Here is a 27,725-nt window from a genome sequence, read left to right on the forward strand (position 1 = left end):
TAATTCTTTCCATTTCCTCATTTTGCACAAAGTGGCATAATTTTTGCTGCTTTGTGACTAAACTTGGTTGGTCCTTGAGAGTGTGCGATGAGTTAGCCATACAAAAACTGAATTTTCCTGATAGATGAGTAGTTCCAGGTACCTAACTTTTGCTTAATTATTCACTATTTTAGGTTAATCAGCAGCAAGAAGTTGCATTTTAATTATTATTGTGGAATTAAAAACACAAATAATTGATGCTTCCTTCCAATTCTGTCTTTGATATCTGCAGAATTAAGGCATTCAACTGAATTTAAGCAACTTGGTTACATATTGAGATTTTCCAATTAGGGTAGCTTTCAATATTGTAAAAATATTAATTTCATAGCTTGATAAAATAACTTTAGAACAATGCATTTTATTTTACATGTGAACTTCAAGTCTAATGTTGAAATTACTTACTTTGGGAAAAATTGTTTTGTTCAGATGAGACAGGCGACAGTTGCACAGGTACGGCCTGCGGGAATCCCTAATGGGCCAACGCTTGGATCATCACTGCCTACAAACTCTCTTTCTGGTCAGCAGCCTCATGTCACTCTAACCAGAGTGCCTGATCGCATTGTTCAGTCTGGAATCCGTCCTGCCCTTCCTGGACAACCAATGGCTAATGGACCATTTCCTGCTGAACCATCCAGAGGCCCAGTAACATGCAGCACTACGAGAATGCTGGGTAATACAGACACTATTTCTATAGGCAATAATCATGTAACAGGAAGTGGAAGCAATGGAAATGTGCCTTACCTACAGCAAAACGCACTAACTCTACCTCAAAACCGCACAAACCTGACCAGCAGCACAGAGGAGCCGTGGAAAAACCAACTTGTTAACTCCACTCAGGTAAATAATTGCTTAAGATATCTTGCTGTTAATGGCTTTCTTTTCTGGTTTTCTTTGTTAATTTGACATACAGTGGCATGCAAAAGTTTGGGCACCCCGGTCAAAATTTCTGTTACTGTGGATAGTTAAGTGAGTAGAAGATGAACTGATCTCCAAAAGTCATAAAGTTAAAGATGAAACATTCTTTCAACATTTTAAGCAAGATTAGTGTATTATTTTTGTTTTGAACAATTTTAGAGTGAAAAAAGGAAAGGAGCACCATGCAAAAGTTTGGGCACCCCAAGAGATTTGAGCTCTCAGATAACTTTTACTAAGGTCTCAGACCTTCATTAGCTTGTTAGGGCTATGGCTTGTTCACAGTCGTCGTTAGGAAAGGCCAGGTGATGTAAATTTCAAAGCTTTATAAATACCCTGACTCCTCAAACCTTGTCCCAACAATCAGCAGCCATGGGCTCCTCTAGGCAGCTGCCTCGCACTCTGAAAATTAAAATAAATGATGCCCACAAAGCAGGAGAAGGCTAAAAGAAGATAAAGCGTTTTCAGGTAGCCATTTCTTCTGTTCATAATGTAATCAAGAAATGGCAGTTAACAGGAACGGTGGAGGTCGAGTTGAGGTCTGGAAGACCAAGAAAACTTTCCGAGAGAACTGCTCATAGGATTGCTAGAAAGGCAAATCAAACTGACTGCAAAAGACCTTCAGGAAGATTTAGCAGACCTGGAGTGGTAGTGCACTGTTCAACTATGCAGCGACACCCGCACAAATATGACCTTCGTGGAAGAGTCATCAGAAGGAATCCTTTCCTGCGTCCACACCACAAAATTCAGCATCAGAATTTTGCAAAGGAACATCTAAACAAGCCTGATGTATTTTGTGTCACGAACCAGCAACAAAAGAAACACACTGAGCATGATTCAGTGTTAAAAACTATTTTATTAATCACTACTTATGATAATACGTAAAATAAAAGTAAAAATGTTAGTATGTTAGAATTCAAAAATGTTAAACCTTGAACGTTAACCCCAAAACTAAACTCTTCGTGTGTGTGTGTGTGTGTGTGTGTGGCAAAGTCCAAAACTCCCAGTTCAGGAATGATTCTTAAAGTTCAGTTCCGCAAGCCATAAGGTGAAACATGAGCAAGGGCTTCTTCAACAACCACCGTTGTCTTAAGATAAGACGTAGACGTAGAGAAACATAGAGAGAGTAAATATGAAATCCAAATGTTCCACGATGGAACCCAAACGACACTCCAGTGTTCACTCGATAGTGACTTCCTCACCCCGAAAAGCATCCGAACCGTGGTTGTCCACACACAAATACCTGTTTCCTTCTACAGGTCAGCAACAAAGTGAACTCCACCGGATTACTTCCAACTTCCATACATGGATTTCAGTGGTAGACACAGTTATTGTTTCTCATCCATTGATAGAGAAAACTAGCAGGCTGGTGTCTCTCTCCCTTCTCTCTCTCTCTCTCTCTCTCTCTCTCTCTCCCCCCCCTTCTCTCTCTCTCTTTCCTTCCTCTTCTTCTTCTGCTTCTTCAACAATGTCATTACGTCCTTTATCTTCTATTGACGTAAGCACGCCCCACACACACACGCGCACACACACACACACACACACAATCTTAAAGGGACATTCACTGAGTCCGTAACATTTGGAAACAAGTCCTATGGACTGATGAAGTTAAAATAGAACTTTTTGGCCGCAATGAGCAAAGGTATATTTGGAAAAAAAAGGGTGCAGAATTTCATGAAAAGAACACCTCTCCAACTGTTAAGCACAGGGGTGGACTGATCATGCTTTGGGATTGTGTTGCAGCCAGTGGCAAGGAGAACACTTCACTGGCAGAGGGAAGAATGAATTCAATTAAATACCAGCAAATTCTGGAAGCAAACATCACACTGTCTGTAAAAATAAAAAGCTGAAGATGAAAAGAGGATGGCTTCTACAACAGGATAACGATCCTAAACACACCTCAAAATCCACAATGGACTACCTCAAGAGGCACAAGCTGAAGGTTTTGCCATGGCCCCCGCAGTCCCCCGACCTAAACATCATCAAAAATCTGTGGATAGACCTCAAAAGAGCAGTGCATGCAAGACGGCCCAAGAATCTCACAGAACTAGAAGCCTTTTGCAAGGGAGAATGGGCAAAAATCCCTCAAACAAGAATTGAAAGACTCTTAGCTGGCTACAGAAAGCGTTTACAAGCTGTGAAACTTGCCAAAGGGGGTGTCACTGAGTACTGACCATGCAGGGTGCCCAAACTTTTACTTCAGTCCCTTTTCCTTTTTTGTTATTTTGAAACTGTAAAAGATGGAAGTAAAAAGTAATCTTGCTTAAAATATTAAAGAAATGTGTCATCTTTAACTTTATGCCTTCTGGAAATCAGGTCATCTTTTACTCACTTAGCTATTCACAGTAACAGAAATTTTAACCAGGGGTGCCCAAACTTTTGCATGCCACTCTGACCTGTTCAGCCCACTGGTTGTGGTTTAGATTGATGTAAAGTTGCACATTTTGTTTGTTATTGTCTGAAGTGACATTATTGAAGTACTGTCTGCCTTTCATTTGTTTGATCAGGTCATAGAATCTTGGAATAGTTACAGCACAGGAGGAGGCCATCCAGTCTGTGAAGTCCATTATGTCTCCCAGTAGACAAATCCTGTAAATCACACTTGTAAATGTGGGGTTAACATTTCAGATCCGAGACCCTTCAACAATTTTGATGAAGGGTGTCAGACCTGAAACTTTAACTCTTGTTTCTCTTTCCACAGATGCTGCCTGACTTACTGAGTATTTCTGGAATTTTCTATTTATATTGCAGATTTCCAGCATCTGTGCTTCTTATGTTTTTTGTTTGTTGTAAATCACATTCTCCTGCTCTTTTGCCACAACCTTCTAAATTATCCTTCCAGAAGTGCCTTTCCACCTTTATTTTGAAGGCACAGCTGGTTGCATATCCACTGCCCCTACAGGTAGTAAATTTAAGATCATGACTGCATTCTGCATTTGGAAAAAGCAAAATTCTTTACATTTGCCTTGTATATTATGTGCAAAATTTTACATGCATGTCTCTTGGTTCTGGAACTCTCTACTAATGGGAACAGCTTTTCTCTATTCACTCTATGTAAAGCAATCATGATCTTCTACATCTTTATTAAATCACCTTTCGACCTCCTTTGCTCAGAGGAAAATGACCCCAGTTTTCCTAGTTTAGCCATATCAGTGAAATCCCTCAAACCATTGTAGTAACTCTTTCTGCACCTCCTCTAGGTGACTAGAATTAGAAAAAAAATCCATGTTAATGGCATCTACAGGTTTCTCCTCATATAAGTACCTTGTCTGTTATCTTATCAGCAAATACAGGGTGGGAGCAGGGAAAGATTCTGCCCTTTTCCACTGTAGCTAAAAGTAGGGGTTCCTTTGAGAAGCCTGATGAATATTTTATAGTCCGTGCTGTGAGAGGTTCTGCCTTTTTTAAATTGCAAATCCTATGTAAATAAGACAGCATAGTGGTGCAGTAGATCGAGTTGCTGCCTCACAGCTCCAGTGACCTGGGTTCAATCCTAATCTCTGGTACTGTGTCTGTGTGGAATTTCTCCTGAAGCTCTCTGCCTGTCTACTCTTTCAGTCACTCCTTAAGAGAAAACACTTTGATCAAGCATTCAGTCATTTGTACTGATAACATCTTGTGTCGTTCAGTCAGAATTTTTCTGGTATATATGTCAAGAACTTTGCAGTGTTTTCTGCATTAGAAGTATTATAGGAATGCAAATAAAAGTTGCTGCTTTATCTCCGTTTCTCCTGCCCAAATATAAAAAGATATCCACCTACTTAAAGTAGTAGACACAAGAGACTGCAGATGCTAGAATCTGGAGTACAAAACAAGCTGCTGGAGGAACTCAGCTAGTCAAGCAGTATCTGTGGAGGCAAAGGAATTGTGGATGTTTCTGGTCAGGACCCCGCATCATGGCCCTGCAACGTCGATCATCCCTTTGCCTCCGCAGATGCTGCTTGACCTGCTGAGTTTCTCTAGCAGTTTGTTTTGTACTTAAAGCAGTACTTTATTACTGGATACATTTCTATACTTAAGCTAAATGAAGGTTTCCGTTTGCATTATTTCAGTTAGGAGGCACCAAAGCATCTTCACTCTAATGTTAAAAATCCTCTTCTCCCTTCTAATCTTTTAATCAATTATCTTAAATCTGTGTCCCATAGCTACTGATTGGTCTGCAAAGGGATACTGGCCCTTCCAGTTCACCCTTGAACAATTGTGGAATTTAAATCCATTTAAGAATCTAGAACTTAAAAGAAATACTAGTCAGTAGTAACAGTGCTCACAAAACTTGAATTATTCTTAACCCCATCTGCTCCATTAGGGAGGAAATTTGCCTATATGTAACTCCAGGCCCACCAATGTGATTGACTCTTAAGTTTCCCTTGAAATAGTTCATCAATTCATTCAATGAATCGGCAAATAAAAGGAATACTATTTTTCTCCAGGCATGTGTACAGTAAACATTTTATTCTTTCTGTAAAAATGTAGTTTTTCCCCATTTTGTCTCTTCTAGTTATCAAACTTCCTTAATGGGCCTAAATGCTCCTTGAAATTGTTTTTCCCTCCTTTTGCACCATCTCTGCATCAGCACTACTAACATCGTCCTCACTGAAAGAATAAATCCGCTCCTGAGAACTACAGCCACACTTCCCACCTCTTTTGAATATTGTGAAAATGTTGCCATCTCGCAGTTCAATGCTCATTTATTTATAATTTTGTTTAAATACCTCAATGTGCATTGTTCCTTTCCTATGGTACCAAATGAGCCCCAATGAAGTGTATAAATGAAACCTTATTGAATTACAGTGCATCCATTAAGAGCACCAAAAAATGGAGATTTGTGTTACATCCCAAATGTCTTCTGTTTCTTTTTCAGGGGCTGAACAAAGGTCAGAGTTCACATTTGGCAGGTCCTAATGGTGAACGACCTCTCTCTTCCACTGGGCATTCCCAGCATTTCCAGGCAGCTGGCACTGGTATTCAGAATCAGGTTGGACATCCTGCCATGCCTAGCAATTCACTAACGACACAGGGGGCTGCTCTCAATCACCTCTCCTCTTATACTGCTACCTCAGGTGGACAACAAGGCATTACCTTAACCAAAGAGAGCAAGCCTTCAGGAAATGCATCAATAGTCCCTGAAACAAATAGGCATTCTGGAGGGACACTTAACAGCACTGCCAGCGTAGAAGGACTTCCTAATCATGTCCATCAAGCGATAGCAAATGCTGTTTCAAGTCATGGAGAGTCCAAGTCACCAGGTGTACTTAGTTCAGACAATCCTCAGCTCTCGGCCTTGTTGATGGGGAAACCCAATAATAATGGGGGTTCCATGTCTTGTGATAAAATTAACAACATCCATCCAGCTGTTCACACAAAGACTGAAAATTCAATAGCCTCTTCGCCATCTTCAGCTGTTTCTACTGCAACACCGTCTCCTAAATCCACTGAACAAACTACTGCTCATAGTGTTACCAGCCTTAACAGCCCTCAAAGTGGACTGGGACATACTGTCAATGGAAGAGGTGTTGGGGAGGACTCTCAAAGCCCCTGTAAAATGGACCCGCCATTAACTGCTTACAAACCTAGTCCTCAACTTGCATCTTCAACCTCTGTGTCTATATACCCCAGTTCATCAGAAGTGTTAAAGGCATGCAGGTAATTTTGCTTTATTTAGAAGTTCTGTTTTATTCCAAAATTCTGAAAGGAAATACTGGATGTTACTGTTCTACTGATGAATCTACAGATATCAAAGAAGAAGGAATCCAATTGGTCAGAAAGATGCTTTATTTTATAATACACGCAACTGGAAATGCTTAAATGAAATCATCTGCCTTTTCCTGAATTTATTTACAATAATGATGCTCTTACTACAAGTTCAGACTCTTAAAAGGGATTTTTGTGAGGAAGAGGATGATGAGAAGGATAACAGCTGCAATGATTGGGAGAGGAGCTGAATATATTAGCAGTAACGCGGGTTAACTAGGCGAACAAGTCACCCCTTTTTAAATTAATGATCTTTTAGTATAGCTGATTAAACCTATAGCTGATTTACATAATTTCTTGTTTCCCAAATCATCACCAATAGTGCAGAGAAAGTGTGTGAGGGCTAGAAATTGGGGAAATATGGGATTGTGAGCAATTTGGGGAATCTAGGTATGGATTGTCGTGATTTCTTATGCACTAAAATTCTCATAGAACAGAAGTATATGCAACCATGTCGTCAAAGTTATGATTTCTTGCTGAGGTCAAGTTATTACATTTGGTGAAAAGAACAGTGTATCTATCTTGAGCTTTTTTGAAATATTTATATTTTCAGGTTTGTTTACTTGGGATTTTAAAAGTCTTAAAATTTTATAAAATAGTAGAAAAATTGCCTCCTTGTTGGTCTGTATCTAAAGGCCATCTAATAACAACAATCGGAATACATTGTCGAGTATTTATTACATCAAAGGTCTATGGAAGAATAAAACTTTGACTTTAATCAGTGTTGAAGGATAAACATTTTTCAACAAATATGTAGGAAGTTTTTTGATCTAAAACGTTATCTCTATTGCTTCATAGATAACATCTATTTAAATGGCAAGCTTGTCTTTTAAAAAAAAATGCAAATCCTTATCTAAATTTTTGTAAGTGCTATTGCAACAGTAATTTTGAGGCTTTTCCTGCAGATGTTATTCTTTTAAGCTCTTTGAATCCTTTAATGAAAATCTATGTTTGCAAATTTTACACCTAAATTTTGAAATATCTCAAGGTTTATATGAGACACCCAAGGATAAGGGGCAATATTTTGCTCTGTTTAAAAAAAAAAAGTTAGGACTTTAAATCCTACTCTAAAACTAGAGCGCATAGGTTTAAGGTGAGAGGGAAAAGATTTTAAAAGCTATTAGAGGAGATCTGAGGGGCAAGTTCTTCACACAGAGGATGGAGGGTATATAGGATGAGTTGCCAGAGGAGATGGTGGAGGTACAATTAACATTTGGACAGGTACATGGGGAGGAAAGTTTTTGAGGGATATGGACCAAATGCAGGCAAATGGGATTGGCTAGTTAGACATCTCAGTCAGCATAGACGAGTTAGGCTCAAGGGCCTGTTTCCATGCTGTATAATTTTGAATCTGTGAATCTATTAGCAAAATGAATACTGCAAATAAAGCTGAATGCAATCATACATTTCTCAAACAAATAATTTAAATAGTTTAAGTGATTAAGAATTTGCATTGTTCAATATTTATATGTAATAACATCATGAAAATTTCAATTTCTTCATGACCTGTTACTGTTTGATGCGGTCACTAATGAAGTAATGGTAGATCTGTCTTCAGCTAAATGCACATTACACAATGATATGTTTCTTTATTTTTAAATTTGTTACAGGTTTTCATTCAAAGCACAAAATGGATGATATGTAGGAGGCTAATTGCAGTCCGAACCTAAATGTATTTGTTAAGCGGTCTTTTCAAGAGGTTTTAACAAACATTTTAAAACATTGTCTTTTGTAGCAAGGACATAATTTGAGAAACTGTAGAACACACAAAATCTAATTGAAATATGGTAATCACTACTTCATCATTAATGAAATAGAAATCGTGTAATCACTGACTTTTAGAAATATCTTTTGCAAGGTTTTTGAACTAGTGTATTATTCACTTACGTATTTTCAAGAAATTATTTTATTTGAAAAAATATTACATTTTAAGTTGGTCTCTGGGCAACATTATTGGAGTCATTTGGTCTGTTTACATGAGGCTTTTCAAAATTGTTGTTTTGCCTTTCAATTTGTGTTTAGAAAATTAATCTTATTAATTCATATTTATTTTATAATGTTGATTATATGAACTTGTTTAAACAGTTTTTTTCCTGGGGAATACTTAGTGGTTTGTTTGAACAAGCCGAAGAGGTCTGCGTATAGTTTTAAGCTTAAAGTTTGTTTTTTGTCCTGCTTCCTAGTCAAGTGGCCTTGTGGGCACTATGTTTACTCTGCAATTGACCATTGGAAAGTATTCAAAGGATCTCTGTTTGTAACCTTGCCACAGTGGTTCGGCTTATTTTTATTTCCATTGCATTGTATGATTTCTAAGAACGTACTAGTTTTCAAGGGCAGCTATAATTTTTTACTTTAAATGCAAAATGTTTCCAGAGAATTTATTAGTGGTAGAAACTGAACTATAGTTACAGAACTTTTTCAAAAGCTTATGCAGATATGCTGCTTTATTATGGGGGCTGCAACATGGCTGGTCTGTTATGGTTGCCACTCTACAGGAAAGATGCAATTAAGTTGGAGAGCGTGCACACAAGGAAGTTGAGCAAAAAAACAACTGCTGGAGGAACTCAGCAGGTCAGACAGCATCTGTGGAGGTAGAAGGATGGTTTATGTTTTGGGTCAAGACCCTGCATCAGTTGGATTCCTCCAGCAGTTTTTTTAAAATCTAGATTTCAGCATCTGCAGTCTCTTGTGTCTTCACAAGGATGTTGTCGGGAGTGGAGGGCTAGAGTTGTAAGTTGAGATTGGATAGGTTGGATCTTTTTTCCCTGGAGTGAAGAGGTGACATGATAGAGAAATTTAAAATAATGAGAGGCATAGATTGGGTAGGTAGCCAGGGTCTGTTTCTCATGGTAGGAGAGTCTAAACAAGAGGGCATAGTTTGAGGTTAGCGGGAAGAGGTTTGAAGGAGACCTGAGGGGTAAATTTTTCACACGGAATAGGTGGTATCTGGATTGAGCTGCTAAAGGAGGTGGTGGAGGCAGGAACAGTAACAACATTTAAGAAGCACCTGGACAGGTACTTGAAAGAGCGAGGTGTAGAGGGATATAGAATTAATGCAGACAAGTGGGATTAGCATTGATAAGTGTGATGGTTGGCATAGATATGGTGGGCTGAAGGGCCTGTTTCTAAGATGTACAACTCTATGAATAGTTTCTGTCAAACCATAATTTATCAGCTTCATTATTTGTTAGAATGTGTTCAGTCCTTAAATTGTAAGGAAGTATGAAATTTGTGGAATCCTTCAGTAAGTTTTATCACTTGTGTTTGACAAATATTTTTACTTTGGAGGAGAAAAGTTAAATTACATTTGTTATGTTGGTAGTAGTGCAGTGTATGCAATAATTAATTTCAATATGATTTTTAATCATGTAATGCACTTTTATTTCAGAAAGTTTGACTTTCATGTTGAGAGATTCCTTTATTGATGGGTCTTCCTAAATCAACATGGTTAAAATCAATTACTAATTTCACTATTTGAATTTGTATTCAGAGTTGGAATACATTTTTGTTGGGGAATGCAAACTATAAATTGTCATATCTATATGGTTGTTATCAATATCCAGTGTTGGTATGACATGGGTACTTGCACATTTGAGTTCAGAATTGTCCCAATAATTTTCCATTTCTCACTTCAAAAGAGTATATGAATATGACATTCCCACTTTCTTTTATTGGCAGACTTATGGTTTTTCTAAATGTGAATATCAGTGGTACCAAGTAAGACCTGTATCTCTGCATTCTTTGCCTGCTTGGAAGTGATACTACCTGAAATTCTTGTTACTTTGGAATGAATGTCTTTTAATCAGCTTGGATGAGTCAATTTTGTTCTCTAGGTGAAAGACCATTGTAGCACTTAGTCACTCCCATATACTGGATATTGGAAATATCTTAAGCACTTAACAATTAATTACTGGTTAAATGATCTTTTAAATTGCAGGTGAATAGCTTTGGAATGTGATTTTATTTATGATGAATGAAATATTTAAAGTTATTGAGACCATTGTATCTATTGTGTATACATTAGTTTTGTATGTTAATTAAGTATCAACTGTGAATATGAACAAAAATGTTAAATCTGCTTTTTGTGCAAATTTTGGGCAACTGGGCTTGATCAAGGTTTCCATTTATAATTTGTAATTTTTGTTCTGTTTGGTCAACGTCATATCACACAAGCAAAAGCCTTCTGGATGATATCTTTATGGCACTAAATTTAACTTTGGGTTATGTATACCTGGTGTAAAGGGGTTAACGAATGGAATGTGACAAATAATACCTATTTTTCAGAAATCTGGGGAGAAATGGTTTATCTAATAGTAGCATTTTACTCGACAAGTGTCCACCTCCTCGACCACTACCACCACCCTATCCACCACTGCCAAAGGACAAGCTAAACCCTCCTACACCTAGTATTTATGTAAGTAGAACATAAGGTACTAGTTTAACTGACCAGTAAAATATATATATATTTCTGCACTAGCTTCTAATTGGCACATGAAAACACTCTTGTATTTGTAACCTAAAACTACTGTTAACTTAGTTCTATACAATATTAAATTAACAGTTATCTTTTCCAACAGTTATTAAAGCATACAAAACAATTGGAAAAACAGTTATTTTAATTTCTTGCATATAACCATAAACTAGATAGTGTGAAGCTCAATTTTCATTTTTAACACCTAATATAAAGCTTTTCTTTGTGCAGTTAGAGAACAAGCGTGATGCTTTCTTTCCTCCACTTCATCAGTTCTGTACGAATCCCAACAACCCTGTCACTGTAATCCGTGGCCTTGCTGGGGCTCTCAAGCTAGGTAGGTCTGGTAATCTGAATGTAATACAGTGATAATCTTCATTTTTAACCTTGTTCCTCCTTTGAACATTGGTTCTTGAGTTATTAGTTGCTCTGTGCAAGTTTGTTTAACGCAACTTACTAACAATTTTATCAGTAAGTCTAAACAAAAGTGAACTTTTATTAGAAAGTAACTTAGAATCTCTCCTTTAATTGTGCATATCATACATCGGCTCAGAATGCTAGAGACACAAGAATCTGCAGATGGTGGGATCTGGAGCAAAAATCAAAATGCTGGAGGAAATCAGTTGGTCAGGCAGCATCTGTGGAGGTTGAGGGATAGTCCATGCTTCGGGTTGAGATGTGTATCAGGATGTTAGGTCCTGCTGCAGGGTCTCAACCCGAAGTGTCAGCTTTCACTTTTCCTCCACAGATGCTGCCTGACCCACTGAATTCCTCCAGCAGGTTGTTTTTAACCTCAGAATTCTAACTCCTTAAGTTTGATTTTGTTTCTGAGCTAAACTTTTCTACAGGTAGTGTGAGAACCATGAGGATTGTTGCTACTTAAGTACTCCTTTTCTTGCATTTCCTGCTACTCTGTCAATAACAAATTTGTATATATACTTCCAAAAATGATCCTGAGTATGTTTTGTTGAAACTAAATAATTTGACAATATAAAAGTGGATTGTCTCGGTTAGAGATTTCTTCATTGTTGTCACTGGTCCTGTCAACACTCTTGCAATGTGATTTGCAGTGAAGTTGACAGTTTCAGCCCACACTGAGAAAATTGTTTATGTAAGTAGAATACCATCAGCAAAAGTGAATGCTCATTTTCCAGTAGAATTTCAGTTTTGCTGATTGTATCCTATTGTATCTTGAAACATATCCCAAGCAACAGGGAAAGTTAATAGTAATCTCACATGGCCGCCAAAAGTAGCAGCAATGAGCTTATTAAAATAAATGCTGCTGCAAAGAAGTTAGTAGATTTATTGGCAGGTTGAGGCAAGAAATACTTTATATATGAGGAACTTTTTTTTAATCTGTATTTTGTCTTGCCTTTGAGCTTGACCAGTATTTGCTAGTATATGCATACACAACAACTATCAAAATTTATCGTCCTGATATCCGTGACAGATATGGTACAAATTGTCTGACCAGGGGATGAAATTATTTGTCCTGCTCTTTTGACTTTTTTAAAAGCTTGGGCCTTATGAGGTCATTACCAGGAAAGGGGCAAAAGAAACCTAGACTGCATAACCAAGAGTCTTTCAATTCGGAAGAGAAAACCTTGAATGATTCCAGCACACACATTGCTTAAAACACCTGCATCAGGAGCAGACCAAAGTTAAGAAATAGCAGTATTTTCTGTAACTTCATTCAAACAATTCAAAGGGCAAACTTAAACAATGTATAAATTGCAGAGAGACAGAAAGCGGTAGAACCTATTAATTATTATAATTTATATTTAGGCAACTTCTGCATTATAACTATTTCCAAAAGATTCCATTGGATTATTAAAAAAAATCACTTTTTAAATATGGCAGTGAATTCTCAATATCAACTATATGATTGTTTACCAGACAAAAGCCTTGAAATTATTTTGTGTCCCCGTTACCTTTCTCATTTGGATCAAAAATTTGATAAGTCCAATGTAACTTTTCTCTCATGACTCATGTAGAGAACAGTCTTCAGAGAATTTTTCATTGTGATATGACAAGGTTTGATTGTATTTGTTTTCTGAAGTTGCTGCGATGCTCTGCCTCGGAAATGCTACTTATGTTGTCAGTTGACATAATTTGAAATTATGCACTTGTAACCAACGGCAAAGGCTTTCATTAAAACACTGTTCTAAAATTAAACAAGGAAACTTGGACCCAGTTAGATTTGACCTCCCAATTTATATAAATACATCAAAGGAGTACACGCATTCCTGCCCTATCCCCCTGCTTCCCGGGAGGAATGCGGCCAATTGTCATTTCTTCTTTATTGCTACTGTGTCCCCTGCTGTCCTGAAATAAATGCTGCAGTTTTTTATAATGAATTCTGTGTTTTGGGGAAGTTCAGTTTTCATAATTCTTGCAATAGTTATTGTGTACAAAATCAATCTTTGATAAAAAGTTTTGTTTTAGACCTAGGTCTATTTTCCACTAAGACTTTGGTAGAAGCAAACAACGAACATTTAGTAGAGGTGCGGACACAATTATTGCAGCCAGCAGATGAAAACTGGGACTCCACTGGAACGAAGAAGATTTGGCGCTGTGAGAGTAGCAGATCACACACCACAATTGCCAAATATGCACAATACCAGGCCTCATCATTCCAGGAATCATTGCGGGTTAGTTTTCCACCGTCAGAGACTGAATGTAGCTCATAGCAAAACATTTTGCTATTTTCCTCATTTCCATTAGATCCTATCCTTTATTAGTCTGTGTTTTAATTACTAAAAATGCTGTTGTGTTTCTTTTGTAGAAGTATAATGTCTATATATATGATTTCAGAAACTTGTATCTCATTCTAGGCACAGTGAATAATATCCAATTAAAGAATTTCGGCCATGTAATATAGAATAAATATCCTAAATATACTAAGTGAATGTTTTTGCTAGGGAATGTTTTCACAAATCTTTTGTAATTCTTCAATATGAATTACCTGATTGTGAGGATAAAATTGGCAGTTCAGATATTATTAGATGGGGCACACATATCAGTTTGTAATTAACATTCCTTTACTCACAGGAAGAAAATGAGAAAAAGAATAGCCATAATAAAGACCAATCGGATAGTGAATCCACATCTTCTGATAAGTAAGTTTTTCCATTCACTGATCATAAAAGTTTAAGAAATAAGCATTTTGATAACACTTACATTGGTCACTTTTCTTTTTTTTAAAACAGTGGTAGCAAAAAGAGGAGAGGTCCATTTAAAACCATTAAATTTGGGACCAACATTGATTTGTCAGATGAGAAAAAGTAAGTCTTTGTCTTTTTTTGTGTGGCTTTAAAAACCTGCTTTGAATAATAAAAAGTGACATTTGATGCTTAGCCATCTTAATAAAGTTTATAAATATGATACCAGAAGAATGTAACTAGAAAAGGGCCACCAGTATTAATGCAGCTGTGTTTGTGAGGTACTCAAATCCTACATCAATAGGCAAAAGGGTGAGGAACTAATATTTTAAGGTTATTTTTGTAATATTTGGGACAAACTATAGAGATACTGAAAGAAAAATAGAAATTATTGGCAATAGGCAGCAAGCATGGAAAATGTGAGAGATGTGGGGGAGAACAAGGGGGATGTATATGTAGTGTGTAGATCAAGAAAATCCAGGTAACACAAGTGCTATTGCTGCCATCTGGGGGATCAGTTGGTGACTGCTTGATAATCATATCAGAGGTGGATAAAACTACAGGACAGAGATTTTAGGGTCGGGGGAAGAGGTTTAGAGGGAATATGAGAGTGGCAGGTACCTGGAATGCACTACCTATGAGAGTGATATTCTGTATAGGAAAGTGTAAATAACATCACATTGAATAAACAAATAGCAAAAACAGCAACTAATTTCCAAATATGTTACCAAAAGTGTCTTGTGCCAGGCAGTAAAAATTTTATGCAGTTGGAAATAATTGTAGCCCTGGTTTAGCTGTCAGTTCCACGTGGAACTGCTCCCATTTCTCACTGTAACTGCCAGTGAGTTTAAGAACATCTTTGCCAATACTGAAGTCCCAAATTCGATTCTGAGCAATGCCACCAATTTGCATAGATGTTCCATTGCTGAACTCTGCAGGAAACTGAAATTCCCCAGCCCTTATTCTGGGAAAATCTGCTATCGTATCTTGAGCGAGGTTAAATGTGGTGCAGAATCTGCAACTCCATTCATTTGACTGGGGATTATAGAATGCATAGTCAAAAAGAACAAGTTACTTCTGTTTAAATATTTGCTTTTGGTTTAATATTTTTAATTATTTGAAGTATTTTGTCGTATTATTAGTTCTTGATTTTTAATTATTATTTTATTAATTCTGAATGCCAGCGACATGCAGAAATGTAGAAAGGTACGAATTAGGAACAGGAGTAGGTTGCTTGCTGATCTGATTGTAACCTCAATTTAGTAATCATACCTATAGCCGGTAATCTTTTACTCCCTTATCAAGAATCTGCCTCTGCTTCTGCTGCAACTTGAGGAACAGTTCCAAAGAACCATAATCTTCTGAGAAAAAAATATTGCCCCATCTGTATTAAATGGGGAATGCCTTATCTTTAGACCCGCTAAGATCCCTCTGCACTGAAAAATCTAGACTGCTTCAATGGATGTCAAGAGTGGGGGCAAAGCCTTTTGTGGAGTTTCATGGCAAACAATTTCTGAACTGCCCACATGTTACATCATTTGAGGCTCTTCTGTATGTGATTAGTTTTTGGATTTCTTGTTTCAGGTGTCCTATTCTGGCATTTGGGGAAGTTTTTGTACTAATTTGTACATTAGGCACATGTGTTTTTCTATACTATATCTTTAATTTGGTTATATCTTGTTAAAAACTATTGGAAATGAGATATTTTGACCAAATCTCCAAGTGCTATTGACTGCCCCAAATCACACCATCTTTTGTTTGACTAACTTATTTTGTGTAAATATTCCTGTTCGCAAATAATTTTGGACTGATTCTTTCCACTAAGTAAAAAGCACGGTAAATGATAGGTTAGACAAACTGCAAACTGAGATGGAATCTGATTTCACTGGGTCTCCAACACCTTTATCTAAAATGATGTTCCAAGTTAACAAATGACATACACCAGAATGTTCTACCTCCAGTGCTTCCATCAAAATAAGTTCCTGCACATTACAGCTATTTGTGTCAGAATCAGATTCTCTTGAAAACAGTGTGCAAACTTGTGTGTGCTAGTTTCCCTTAAGTTGCATTACATTTTCAATGTGTTTCTGAAGTTCTTTTTACTGGAGACAGTTCAGGTTATGCCTCCTCTCTCCTCAGTCAGAGAATGGTAATGGTAATTCGGAAGTTCTTTTTACTCTTATCCCTAAAGGGGTAAAGGTCCAAGGGTGCTCATTAGAGTTTCTCTTAAATTATCACTACCATAAATTCAAATTATTTTTTCAAGTTGTCTGCTTAATTTGACACAAAGTTAGCTAGGTTGATGCAGTGTTTTGATTTGCAAATCATCATCAACTTCATTGGTCCATTATTGTTGGTTTCTTTCTGATTGAAGTCTGTCTTTTTAATTACTATGCTTTCTAGTGTTGTCTGGTCGTCTTTGCCCCAAGGATACGAGGCATTATGAAAAATGATTTTGAATTACCAGAGACTAAATACTTGTTGCCAACCAGAAATCAATTGAAAAAGAATCACAGATTTAATGCAAGCCCTACCAACCTTGCATTTTGTTAATCTGTTCCATGTTGGGCAGGCGGTTGCATCGAAAAGTTGACAAGCTAATAATCTCACACATGAAAGTTAATCTCAAAAATTTTGTCTTTTTACTATATTTGAATAACTTACAAAACAGATGTGAATTTTCTGGAAGATCATTTTAACTGGCATTCTCCTTGAGGCTGTGTAATGCTTCTCTTCCTCCTGTGGGAAAGTACTTAATCTTTGAAGTATTAAGACCAAAACTTGAATTCTATGTTCCACCTTTATAGTACTTGGTGTTCCCTGAGATAGTACTTGGTGTTCCCTGAGAGTTGATGCTCCAGTACTTGAGAGCAATTGCCATAACTCTGTGAATTTGATAAATGTTAAGAGTTGAAGGCAATGAAAATTTTAGTTAAGTAAATTTGGAAAGCCTCTCACTGAGGAGGAGACCAATTTTAAAACTTTTTTGAGCGAACCCCAATTATCTTTGTTGCTGTCTTTAAGATAGGGCATTAAATTGTGCCCAATATTTATCATACAACTAGCTTTACATTATTTAATCAAGATTATCAGTCATTATTACAATTCTCCATGTGGGACTTTGCAGTGTTCAGTAGGCTGTAAAGTGCTTTGGAATGGCCTGACTTTGTGAAGGGCAAAACTTTCTTTGATAGTTCAGTGGGGAAATGTATTGCATTGAAATCATAACTGAATGATGCAAATCAGGAAGATACCAAGTTGACATGTGGTCTGCTCTGAATTATTGAATCTCAGTCAGGACAATAGTAGCATTGCCTATTCCTGTGCTCTCAAAAGAAGTGAAATAATGAATGTTTCAGTTCTCTATACCAATGAAATAGAATCCACTGTCATACACACAGTTTTAACCAGGTAGCAACAGTGAAGACAGAAGGCTAGCCTGGGAATCGGTGACCCTGTTTTATTGTGAAGCCTAGTATTATTCACTTTCTTTGCTTCAACGTGAAAAATGACCAGTAGGTTCCCTGGAAGGTTGCTGATTCCTTCGTCCAAGAAGAGCGATTTAGTTGAAAGATATGATGGCAAAGAACTTGTGCATAAATGATACGAGCATATAGCTGAATTAATATGTATGTTTCTAACTGCACAGATCATTTTAAAGCCATTGTTGATGTATGTATTTAGTTGCACTGTTAGACATTTGTTGCTCTTGCTTCAGGTGGAAATCACAACTTCATGAATTAACAAAATTGCCTGCCTTTGTACGTGTGGTCTCAGCAGGAAACCTGTTGAGCCACGTGGGCCATACTATTCTTGGAATGAATACGGTCCAGCTGTACATGAAAGTTCCAGGAAGCAGGACTCCAGGTCAGTGGAATTATGTGGTTGGTAAAATTAGTGATTGTTTGAAGTAGCTAAACAGGAGGTGAAGTAAACTATCTTGTTTTGTTCTGGAATTAGTCATTTTCACTACAGATTCGTAATGTGCATTCATGTGTTCCTAAATATATTGATTTATATACAACAACAGAAATTGGAAGATATTTCAGTTTTGTTTATGACCGAGTTTAAATATCACCAAATAAGTGAATTTTACATCTCTTCGTGGTTATCCATACTCCACTATTTTTTTTCTATTCACTGAGTGGAGTATGAAATCTGTAACAAACAGCTTTTATATTTGAACAATGAAATGGACTGAAGTGCAAAATTATTGTCTTTTATAATACTGCTCAACTGTTACAAGTTGATTTTCTGAACTATCTTCAAAATAGCTTTGGTGGAAAACAGCTAGCAAATAACTAGAAATGGTAAGGGCTTAAATAACCATAAAGCAAATATACAAATGATGAAACCATTCAGAATGAGGATGGGATATAATTGTGGAATTGTATAATTATGATATGTCTAATTGACAAATGGCAGTATGTTTATAAAGGAGTAACAATTCATTGCAAAGTTAAGAGTAGAGGTATACTGGAGGAAGATAGAGAACAGTCAGTAATAAATCACAGGCACTTAATGGTAAGAGAGAAACAAGAGTGGACATTGAACCACTGGAAAATGATGCTGGAGGAGTAGTAATGGGGAACAGAGAAATGGTGGAGGAACTGAATAGGTACTTTGCGTTATTCTTCACAGTGGAAGATGCCAGTAACATGCCAGGTATTCAAGAGAGTCAGAGGGCAGAGATGAGTGTAGTGGCCATTACCAAGGAGAAGGTGCTGGGGAAGCTGAAAAGCTTGAAGGTGGATAAGTCACCTGGACCAGATGGACTACACCCCAGAGTTCTGAAAGAGGTAGCTGAAGAGATTGTGGAGGAATCTTTCAAGAATCATTGGAGTCAAGGAGGATTGGAAAATCGCAAATGTGACACCTGTGTTTAAGAAGGGAGGGAGGCAAAAGATAGGAAATTATAGGCCGTTTAGCCAGACCTCAGAGGTTGGCAAGATTTTATCGTCCATTCAGGGAATAGATGTGTGAAAATTCGATAAGTCACAGATTTAATACTGTTGGGATTATTACGCAATATCATTCAACAGTTTAGTGGTTCATCCATAACATTTTTTTTAACAGAGTGGATTAACTGTTTTGAAAGCCTTGTTTAACGGAATGTTGCAAGCAATCATTATCTTTCTCCTTTGCTCATGACTATTTCTTTCCCTTGTTCATTCTTTTATTCCATGTGGTCCAAATAGGAGATTTTAGCCCTTGCAATTTACCAGTTGAAGATATTGTTTTTGTGACTTGATTATTGAAAGTTGATTGGAAATTATCCCTGCTTTACGGAAAGGATTCAAAATTACAGAAGGACCATTTATACTAATATTCTCTATTCAACTTCTCTTTTTAAGTAGCACCCACACTAATAAATTTCAATTTCCACACTAGATATGTAGTGAGAATTCAAGAGCACATTCACCGTATATGTATCCAGCAATGCTGAGATCAGTGGCTGGCAGTGAGAAAGTCTTATGTCCTCCTGGGCAGTACCTGGAGTCATAACCATTGCCAGCTTGTGTATTAATTGTTGGTGCTCAGTGATGACAGGCACCAAAGAGAATATCAATAAAACTGCAGATGTTGGAAATCTAAATTAAAAACAGAAAATGCTGGGAATATTCAGTAGGATGTGCTCAGATTCCCTTCCTTTCGATATGGCCTGGCTTGCTGAACATTTCTGTTCTTTTTTAGTTCACAAGCACCACTTTGCTATAGGAATCTCTGGAGCATTTTGTGTTAAATGTATGTGGTTGCTTCATCATTGACTTTGATCAGGCAAATAGTTTATTTCTCTCGATTCCTGTTATTCAGTCTGGATTGTTGTAGCTTCAATAGAATTTAAAATTCAGTTTCTTTATGTTCCTGCTATTCAATTTGATGACCTTTTTTCACAACATGTCATAACTGCAGGGACTCTAAGAGTGATGTTGTTGTGCCAGCTACAGTATGTTTGGCCGTGGCTGGCATGGTAGTGTAGCAGTTAGCGTAACGCTTTACAGTGCCAGCGACCTGGGTTTGATTCCGGCCGCTGTCTGTAAGGAGTTTGTACGTTCTCCTCATGTCTGCGTGGGTTTCCTCCAGGTGCTCCGGTTTCCTCCCACATTCTGAAGGCATACAGGTTAGAAACTTGTGGGCATGCTATGTTGGCGCTGGAAACGTGGCGACACTTGCGGGCTGCCCCCAGAACACTCTACGCAAAAGATGCAAAAGAAACACTGTGTTTCAATGTACATGTGACCAATAAAGATATGTTGTCTTATGATGAGTGCCCTTGACCAATGTTTATCTGGCTTAACCTTATCAGAAATATGTCAATAAGAAAAGAATACTACCCAGATGACCCCTCAGTACCTCCTTCACCATTTACAATGTTCAGAAATGTGATGAACTTGTCTGGATTGTCATAGCTTCAAGAGAATTTAAAATTCAGTTTCTTTATGTTCCTGCCATTCAATTTGATGTCCTTTTTTGGCAACATGTCATAAAACTGCAGTACTTTCCATGTAAATGATTAATACAGGATTAATGATCACTTGGAAAGACAGGTTCTGGTCAGAGATGGCCAGCATGGCTTTGTCAAAGGCAGATCTTGTCTAACCAATTTAATGGAATTTTTTGGGGAGGTGACAAATGTATTGATGGGGGCAGTATGTTGGATGTGGTTTGCATAGACTTCAGTAAGGCTTTTCACAAGGTCCCACTTTGGAAACTGATCCAATAGGTTGAGTCCCATGGGATCCAGGGCAAGTTGGCAAACTGGATCTGAAATTGCCTTAGCAATAGGAGATGGAGGATGGAGGTGTAGGGCTGTTTTTGTGATCAGAGGCCTGTGACTGGTAGTGTTCCACATGATTCCGTGCTGGGACTCTTGCTGTTTGTAACATATGTGAATGATTTGGATGCAGATGTAGGTGGTATGATTAGTAAGTTTGCCGGTGACATGGGGATTGGTGTTGTAGTAGCTGTTTGTGGTAGTCTGAGGTTATAGGGTGACATCAATGTGTAGGTGAAATGGGCTGAGAGATGCCAGATGGAATTCAATCTATATAAATGTGAGGTGCCACTTTTTGGGGGTACTGATGAGGCTAGGGAATATTGAGGAACAGAAGGATCTTGGTGTGCAAATTCAAAAGTCCTTGAAGGTAGCAGCACAAGTTGATAAAGTGGTTAGGAAGGCATGTGGGATAGTGGTCTTCATTTGTCGGGGCATTGAACTCCAATTTCATAAGGCATGAGGCAGACCTCAGCTGGAATACTGCCTGAGTTCTGGTCGCCGTACTACAGGAAAGATGTGTTTATACCGAAGAGGGTGCGGAGGAGATTCACCAGGATGTTGCATATGATTAAGTTTTTTTTGTCATTAGGAGAGACTGGAGAGGCTGGGTCGGTTTTCTCTGGGTTGAATAAGTGGGGACGTGATGGAGGTATATAGAAGTATGAGGAGTATAGATAGGATGGATGACAGGAAACATTTCTCCTTATCAAAGGTGAATAAAACTTGACATAGATTTACAGTAAGGGGAAGAGATTTAGAGGGGATCTGAGGGGACCTTTCTCATCCAGAGAGTGGTGGGTATTTGTAATGCACTGCTGGAGAGAGTGGTGGAAGCAGAGTTGCTGACAGCATTTAAGAAGTGTCTAGACGAGCACTTAAACCACATGGAAGACTACAGGCAGTGTGGATGTGGTGGGCTAAATGGCCTGTTTCCATGCTGTTTCACTCTGATGCATGTTTCATTTCATTTTGGGGACTTCAGTCTCTCCCAAGAATGTGTCCTCTCTCATCCAAATAAGCAAGAATGTTAATACGATATATGTGCCATACTTCCAAGTTTCCCTGCAAGTCTCTTACTTGTGCTGTCATTTTTTTTGCTAGTTCAGATTTATAGATTTCCCAAGCCAAACCAATTAGAGGAGCAGCATCTATGTTGGAAAGCGAAGAGAAAGGAGAAGGCACTAGTGCCAAACAAAGGAGGGTGGGCAGGCAGATTCAACAAATAGAGTCAGAGTAAGGAAACATTTTAATCAAAAATGGGAATCAAGAAAACTGCAAGTGCTGGAAATCTGAAATAAAAATAGAATCTGCTGGAAAACTCAGCAGGTCAGGCAACATCTGTGGAAATAGGAACAGTTAACATTTCAGATCAAAGGGAATTTCTTGATGGGGTTAAAAATGTGGCCGTTAAGGGCCAATTAAGTTCCGTTGTCTATGTAATATGTTGTTGTTTGGCTGGCCTGCTGGGATATGCAGCAGGCCAGAATATACAAATGAAAGAAAAAAGAGATGACAAGCAAAAATAACCAGTACTGATATCAACAGAAAGAAAGGGCAAGATATCTTAATTTGTAAAATTCAATATTGAGTCATTCAGGTTGCAATGTGCAACACAAAATTATTTGGGGATCCAAGAAAGAATTTTTTTTCTCCAGAAGGAGGTTGCAATCTGGAATTACCTGAGAAGATAGTGGGAGCAGACGTGTAGGAAAGGTTTCATGCATCTTTACAGGGCATTGGTGAGACTGTGTACAGTTATAGTCTTCGTATTTAAGCAAGAATAAACTTCCATTGAGTTAAAAATGCAGATGCATATTCTGTAGTTTCATTGAACATTGTTTCATGCATGCACTTTGATAGAATAACAAATTGGGGTTTCTTTAAGCAAAATTGTACCTTGTTGGTCCCTCCTGTAAAATGAATGCCAGTTCTTCTAACAGGTAAAATAGAAATATATTGAAAATTGATCTTGAATATTCACTCCTTTGAAGGGGGTATTAAAGGTTCTGTAAATCTGTAAATTAGTTGTATAATTCTAAAGATCATGATGGAAAAATATTATTAAGTAGCTTGAAAAATGGAAAATGTGGTTTTAATTTGAACTTATTTCTTTTTGCAATTTAACAGTGTTTTATCTTTGATTATAGGTCATCAAGAAAACAACAATTTCTGCTCTGTTAACATTAATATAGGTCCTGGAGATTGTGAATGGTTTGCTGTACCTGAATCATACTGGGCAGTTATGAATGACTTCTGCGAAAAGTAAGAATATTTTTGTTGTAAAAAGAGATACTAGATAAAGTGTATTTTTAATTCTGAAAATGTAGTGAAAATGTAATTGAGTAATTACATTGGAAGCCCATGGCAAACATGCCAAAAATATTTCATCTTCTCTGAAGTGTTTTTTTGTGATCTTTGACAAGATGAGGCAAGTGCAAACTGAGAATTGCAAGAGTGGGTCATCCTTATAGGGAAATGGAAGTATTTGATCCCAACTATTCCATCTTGTTGCAGTTGCAAAACTATATGGTTTCTGTTACAGAAGTATTTTGTGGTAGGGAAGTTGCTGGAGAGGATTCTTAAGGATAGGATTTATGAGCATTTGGAAAACCATAGCCTAATGAGGGACAGTCAGCATTACAAACTTGATTGAGTTTTTTGATAAGGTGATGAGGGTGATTGATGAATGTAGAGCTGTGGATGTTGTTTACGTGGATTTTAGTAAGGCATTTGACAAGGTCCCTCATGGGAGGCTCATCCGGAAGATTAAGGTGCATGGGATCCACGGTGAATTGGCCGTTTGAATTCAGAACTGGCTTGCCCGTAGAAGACAGGGTAGTGGTCGATGGGACTTACTCTGGCTGGAGGTCTGTGACTAGTGGTGTTCCTCAGGGATCCATACTGGAACCTCTGCTGTTTGTGATGTATATAAAAGACCTGGATGAAACTGTACATGGGTGAGTTAGTAAGTTTGCAGATGCTATGAAGATTGATGGTGTGTATAGCGTAGAAACTGGCAAAGGATACAGTAGGCTATAGACCAGTTGCAGATATGGGTGAGAAAATGGCTGATGGAGTTCAACCTGGCCAATCGTGAAGTGTTGCACCTTGGGAGATCAAATGTAAAGAGACAGTACACTGTTAATGGCAAGACCCTTAACAGTGTTGATGAGCAGAGGGATCTTGGGGTCCACAAATTGATAGCTACACAAGTTGATAGGGTGGTAAAAAAGGCATTTGGCATCTGCAGCTTTATGTTGAGATTTACCAAGATGTTGCCTGGATCAGAGGGCATATGCTATGAGGATAGGTTGGACAAACTTGGGTTGTTATCTTTGGAGTGGCAGAGGCTGAGGGGAGATCTGATAGAGGTTTATAAGATTATAAGAGGCATAGATGGAGTTGACAGCCAGTATCTTTTCCCCATGGTTGAAAGGTCTAATACCAGAGGGCATGCATTTAAGGCGAAAGGGGGTAAGTTCAAAGGAGATGTGCAGGGCACGTTTTTTTACACATAGTGGTGGGTGCCTGAAATGTGCTGCCTCGGGTGGTGGTGGAGGCAAATACGATATTGGGCGTTCAAGAAGCTCTTAGATAGGCACATGAATGTGAGGGAAGTGGTAGGATATGGACATTGTGTAGGCGGAAGGGCCTGTACCTGTGCTGTACTGTTCTATGTTCTATTACATAGTCCCTGTCTTCATCTGCTGTTGAAACTGTCATCCAGGATTTTGCTTTGTTCAGACTCAACTCTTGACTGACATTGCTTCTAATAACTCCAGCTTAAACCTGAGCTCTCCAGAAGTGGCTGAGAGTGTCAACAATATTTCATCTGTAATGTTGAAGATGTGTTGTCCAGCACAAAATGCACCCCAAGCCCAGAAAAAACAGAAGATTGCCAAAAAGCAGTATAATTGAATCCAATCATTGTTCCTTTTTTCACATTCCTAATCATTAGTAATCTGACAAGAGGAGTGATTGGCAATGCTGTCAAGTTAGACTTAAAAATAACATTGATGCTGATTTTAGGTTCAGCCATGACTACTCATTTTGAGAACTCATCACAGCCTTATTCCAAATGCAGACAACAAAACTGATTTCCAAAAGTGTGTGATCGCCCTTCATGTCAAGACACCACTTGGTTCCAGTAAAATTGAGAATAAAAATCATGGAAGATTCTCCAAGAGCTAGAGTCATACCTAGCATAATACAGGTGGTTGTGATTGCTGGAAGTGAATGATCTCTATCCAAGGGCATTGCCAGGGCAGTTTGTTGGGGCAGTGTGCAAACCCAGCCATCCTCAATTGCTTCATTGAGTCACCTTCCCAATGTCATAGGTCTGGAGTTGAGTACGTTCAGTTGTGATTGGTTTGTGTTCAGTTCCATTCCTAAATCCTTAGATAATGGAGCTTACATGCAATTTTCAGGTTTGAGCTGGTAAGTGGCAAGTAACATGTGCAAAACGGGTGCCAGCCAGCTACTATATAAAAGGAGAATCTATACTGGAAATACTCCCTGGGTAAGCAGCATATATAAGGAAAGAAACAAAGTTAGCATTTCAGGTTGATGACCTTCCATCAGAGCCCAGAACAAGTAGAAATCGTGAAGGGGATGGTTTGGGGAGAACAAAAACAGTTCCTGTGATAGCATGGAGATCAAGAAAGACTGAATGGTTCTTAAATGGTGGCAATGTCACCTGAGAAAGAGTAGTGAAATATTGTCAATTGTAGTTGATTTGACTGGAGAAGATGTATATAGAAGGAGAAATGAAAATAAAAAAAATGGGGAGTAAAAATAATTCTTCAGCTGTAGGATATGCTATTGGAAAAATTATAATTGTGTATTTTCTTTATCAGGAACAACATAAATTTTTTGATGGGCTCGTGGTGGCCAAATTTAGAGGATCTTTACGAGGCTAATGTACCAGTGTATCGCTTCATTCAGCGCCCAGGAGACCTGGTATGGATAAATGCTGGTACAGTGCACTGGGTTCAGGCCATTGGATGGTGCAACAACATTGCTTGGAATGTCGGCCCTCTGACAGGTACCAGAATTTTATCTGCCAAACCAATGCATGCTATTCGTACTTTTTATAATGTAGCTGGATATTTGTAGGGTTATATAAGAAAAAAATTATTCATTCCTAAGAAAAGAGATTTCATTTTATAAGTACTTTTTTTTTTTGAAAACTGATTCAAGGATTGTGCTTCCAGAACAAGATATGTATACCTCTTGTCTAATATTGTATGTAATGAGTTATTGGCATGGGAATTTGGAACATTTTTGTAATAAGCAGACTTAATGTCTACTTATGTTGCAGAAATTTATTCTTAAGGTGTTTATATTGAGTGCTTTGACGTTTTAACTAAAGATTAATTGTACACTTCACAGCAAATCAATATAAACTGGCAGTAGAACGATATGAATGGAACAAGTTACAGAGCGTGAAGTCTATTGTTCCCATGATTCATCTGTCCTGGAACATGGCACGTAACATCAAGGTGTCTGATCCAAAGCTTTTTGAAATGATCAAGTGAGTGCTCAATCTCAATGGGTGATTTTAGTTTGACTTCAGGTGTTTAAGACTTTTCCTCTGTCTAGTCTATTTATAAATGGAACTTATACATTTTTATTAACAGTATGGATTGGCCATCTATCCTTGCCTCAACAGCATTTGTGATTTATAAAATGGTTCTCATGTGGTTTGTTTTAGTCTGGAGCCTACAAAGGAAAGTGTTTATTTGAATGTTCTTGAAGTTATCATGTAACTTTGGAGATGGACCTAAAAATAAAAGCCTTTATTAAGATTCTCAAAACATATAGAGCCATCTTAATTTCAGGTTATTCTTTCTTACATCTGTTCACTTTTCATATCATTGCAACATCCAGTGTTTTTTTTTTGTTTAAATGTAGTGATTAAGGTTATTAACTGACTGAAAACAACAATTTTGCATTCCTGTTATTAATTGCATAATACGCATGTTAAATGATACACAACACTACTGTATAGTTAAAAAAAATTACCACTAGTTTTTATTTGAATGTGCATTAGGTGCAGGATAAACTGCGCTCAGCACCTCAAGCTCATGCTCTGCCATTTTATAAGATCTGATTAAAACTTCAAATTGGCGTTCCTATCTACTTGCAATAATCTTTCATCCCTTTGCTTGTCAAACATCTATCTCTGCTTTAAAAATATTCAAAGATTGCTTCCACTGCTATTTGAGGAAGAGTTCCAAAGACTTGTAACTCTGAGAGGAAAAAAATGACCTCATCTGTCTTAAATGAGCAACTCTTTATTTTTAAACTGTGACCCAAGTTCTAAATTCTTCCACAAGAGGAAATACTCTCTCTACTTCCACCATACCGAGACCCATCAGGATCAGTGTTTCAGTCAATACTTATAGTACCTGCATACAAGTCTTTTGTTAGTCATCCACTAGGACACTCAAATCCTCTTCATCTCAGCTCTGGCCTACTGTTTTTTGCTACTGAAATGAGCAATTATACTGCATTGACCAGATCTGTGCCCACTCGTTTCGCCTATCAATATTCCTTTTTAATCTCCTTTTGTCCTCTTCACAACTTACCATTCTCCCTATCTTAGTGTCAT

The 27,725-nt window shown here is 37.8% G+C and overlaps 1 protein-coding gene across 1 annotated transcript in view; it reads left to right on the forward strand.

Annotated features, from left to right (window-relative positions):
* The window catches only part of kdm6a (lysine (K)-specific demethylase 6A), a 167,135-nt gene that overhangs the window by 130,232 nt on the left and 9,178 nt on the right, over nucleotides 1-27,725 (forward strand). Inside the window, 11 exon segments of the mRNA XM_052013319.1 lie at nucleotides 466-876; nucleotides 5,813-6,594; nucleotides 10,987-11,116; nucleotides 11,405-11,510; nucleotides 13,619-13,824; nucleotides 14,225-14,292; nucleotides 14,383-14,457; nucleotides 18,053-18,201; nucleotides 23,260-23,374; nucleotides 25,969-26,156; nucleotides 26,504-26,645. Coding sequence (XP_051869279.1) covers nucleotides 466-876; nucleotides 5,813-6,594; nucleotides 10,987-11,116; nucleotides 11,405-11,510; nucleotides 13,619-13,824; nucleotides 14,225-14,292; nucleotides 14,383-14,457; nucleotides 18,053-18,201; nucleotides 23,260-23,374; nucleotides 25,969-26,156; nucleotides 26,504-26,645 — 2,372 coding nt within the window.

The sequence above is a fragment of the Pristis pectinata genome, chromosome 4, assembly GCF_009764475.1.
Source record: "Pristis pectinata isolate sPriPec2 chromosome 4, sPriPec2.1.pri, whole genome shotgun sequence".
Classification (NCBI taxonomy): domain Eukaryota; kingdom Metazoa; phylum Chordata; class Chondrichthyes; order Rhinopristiformes; family Pristidae; genus Pristis; species Pristis pectinata.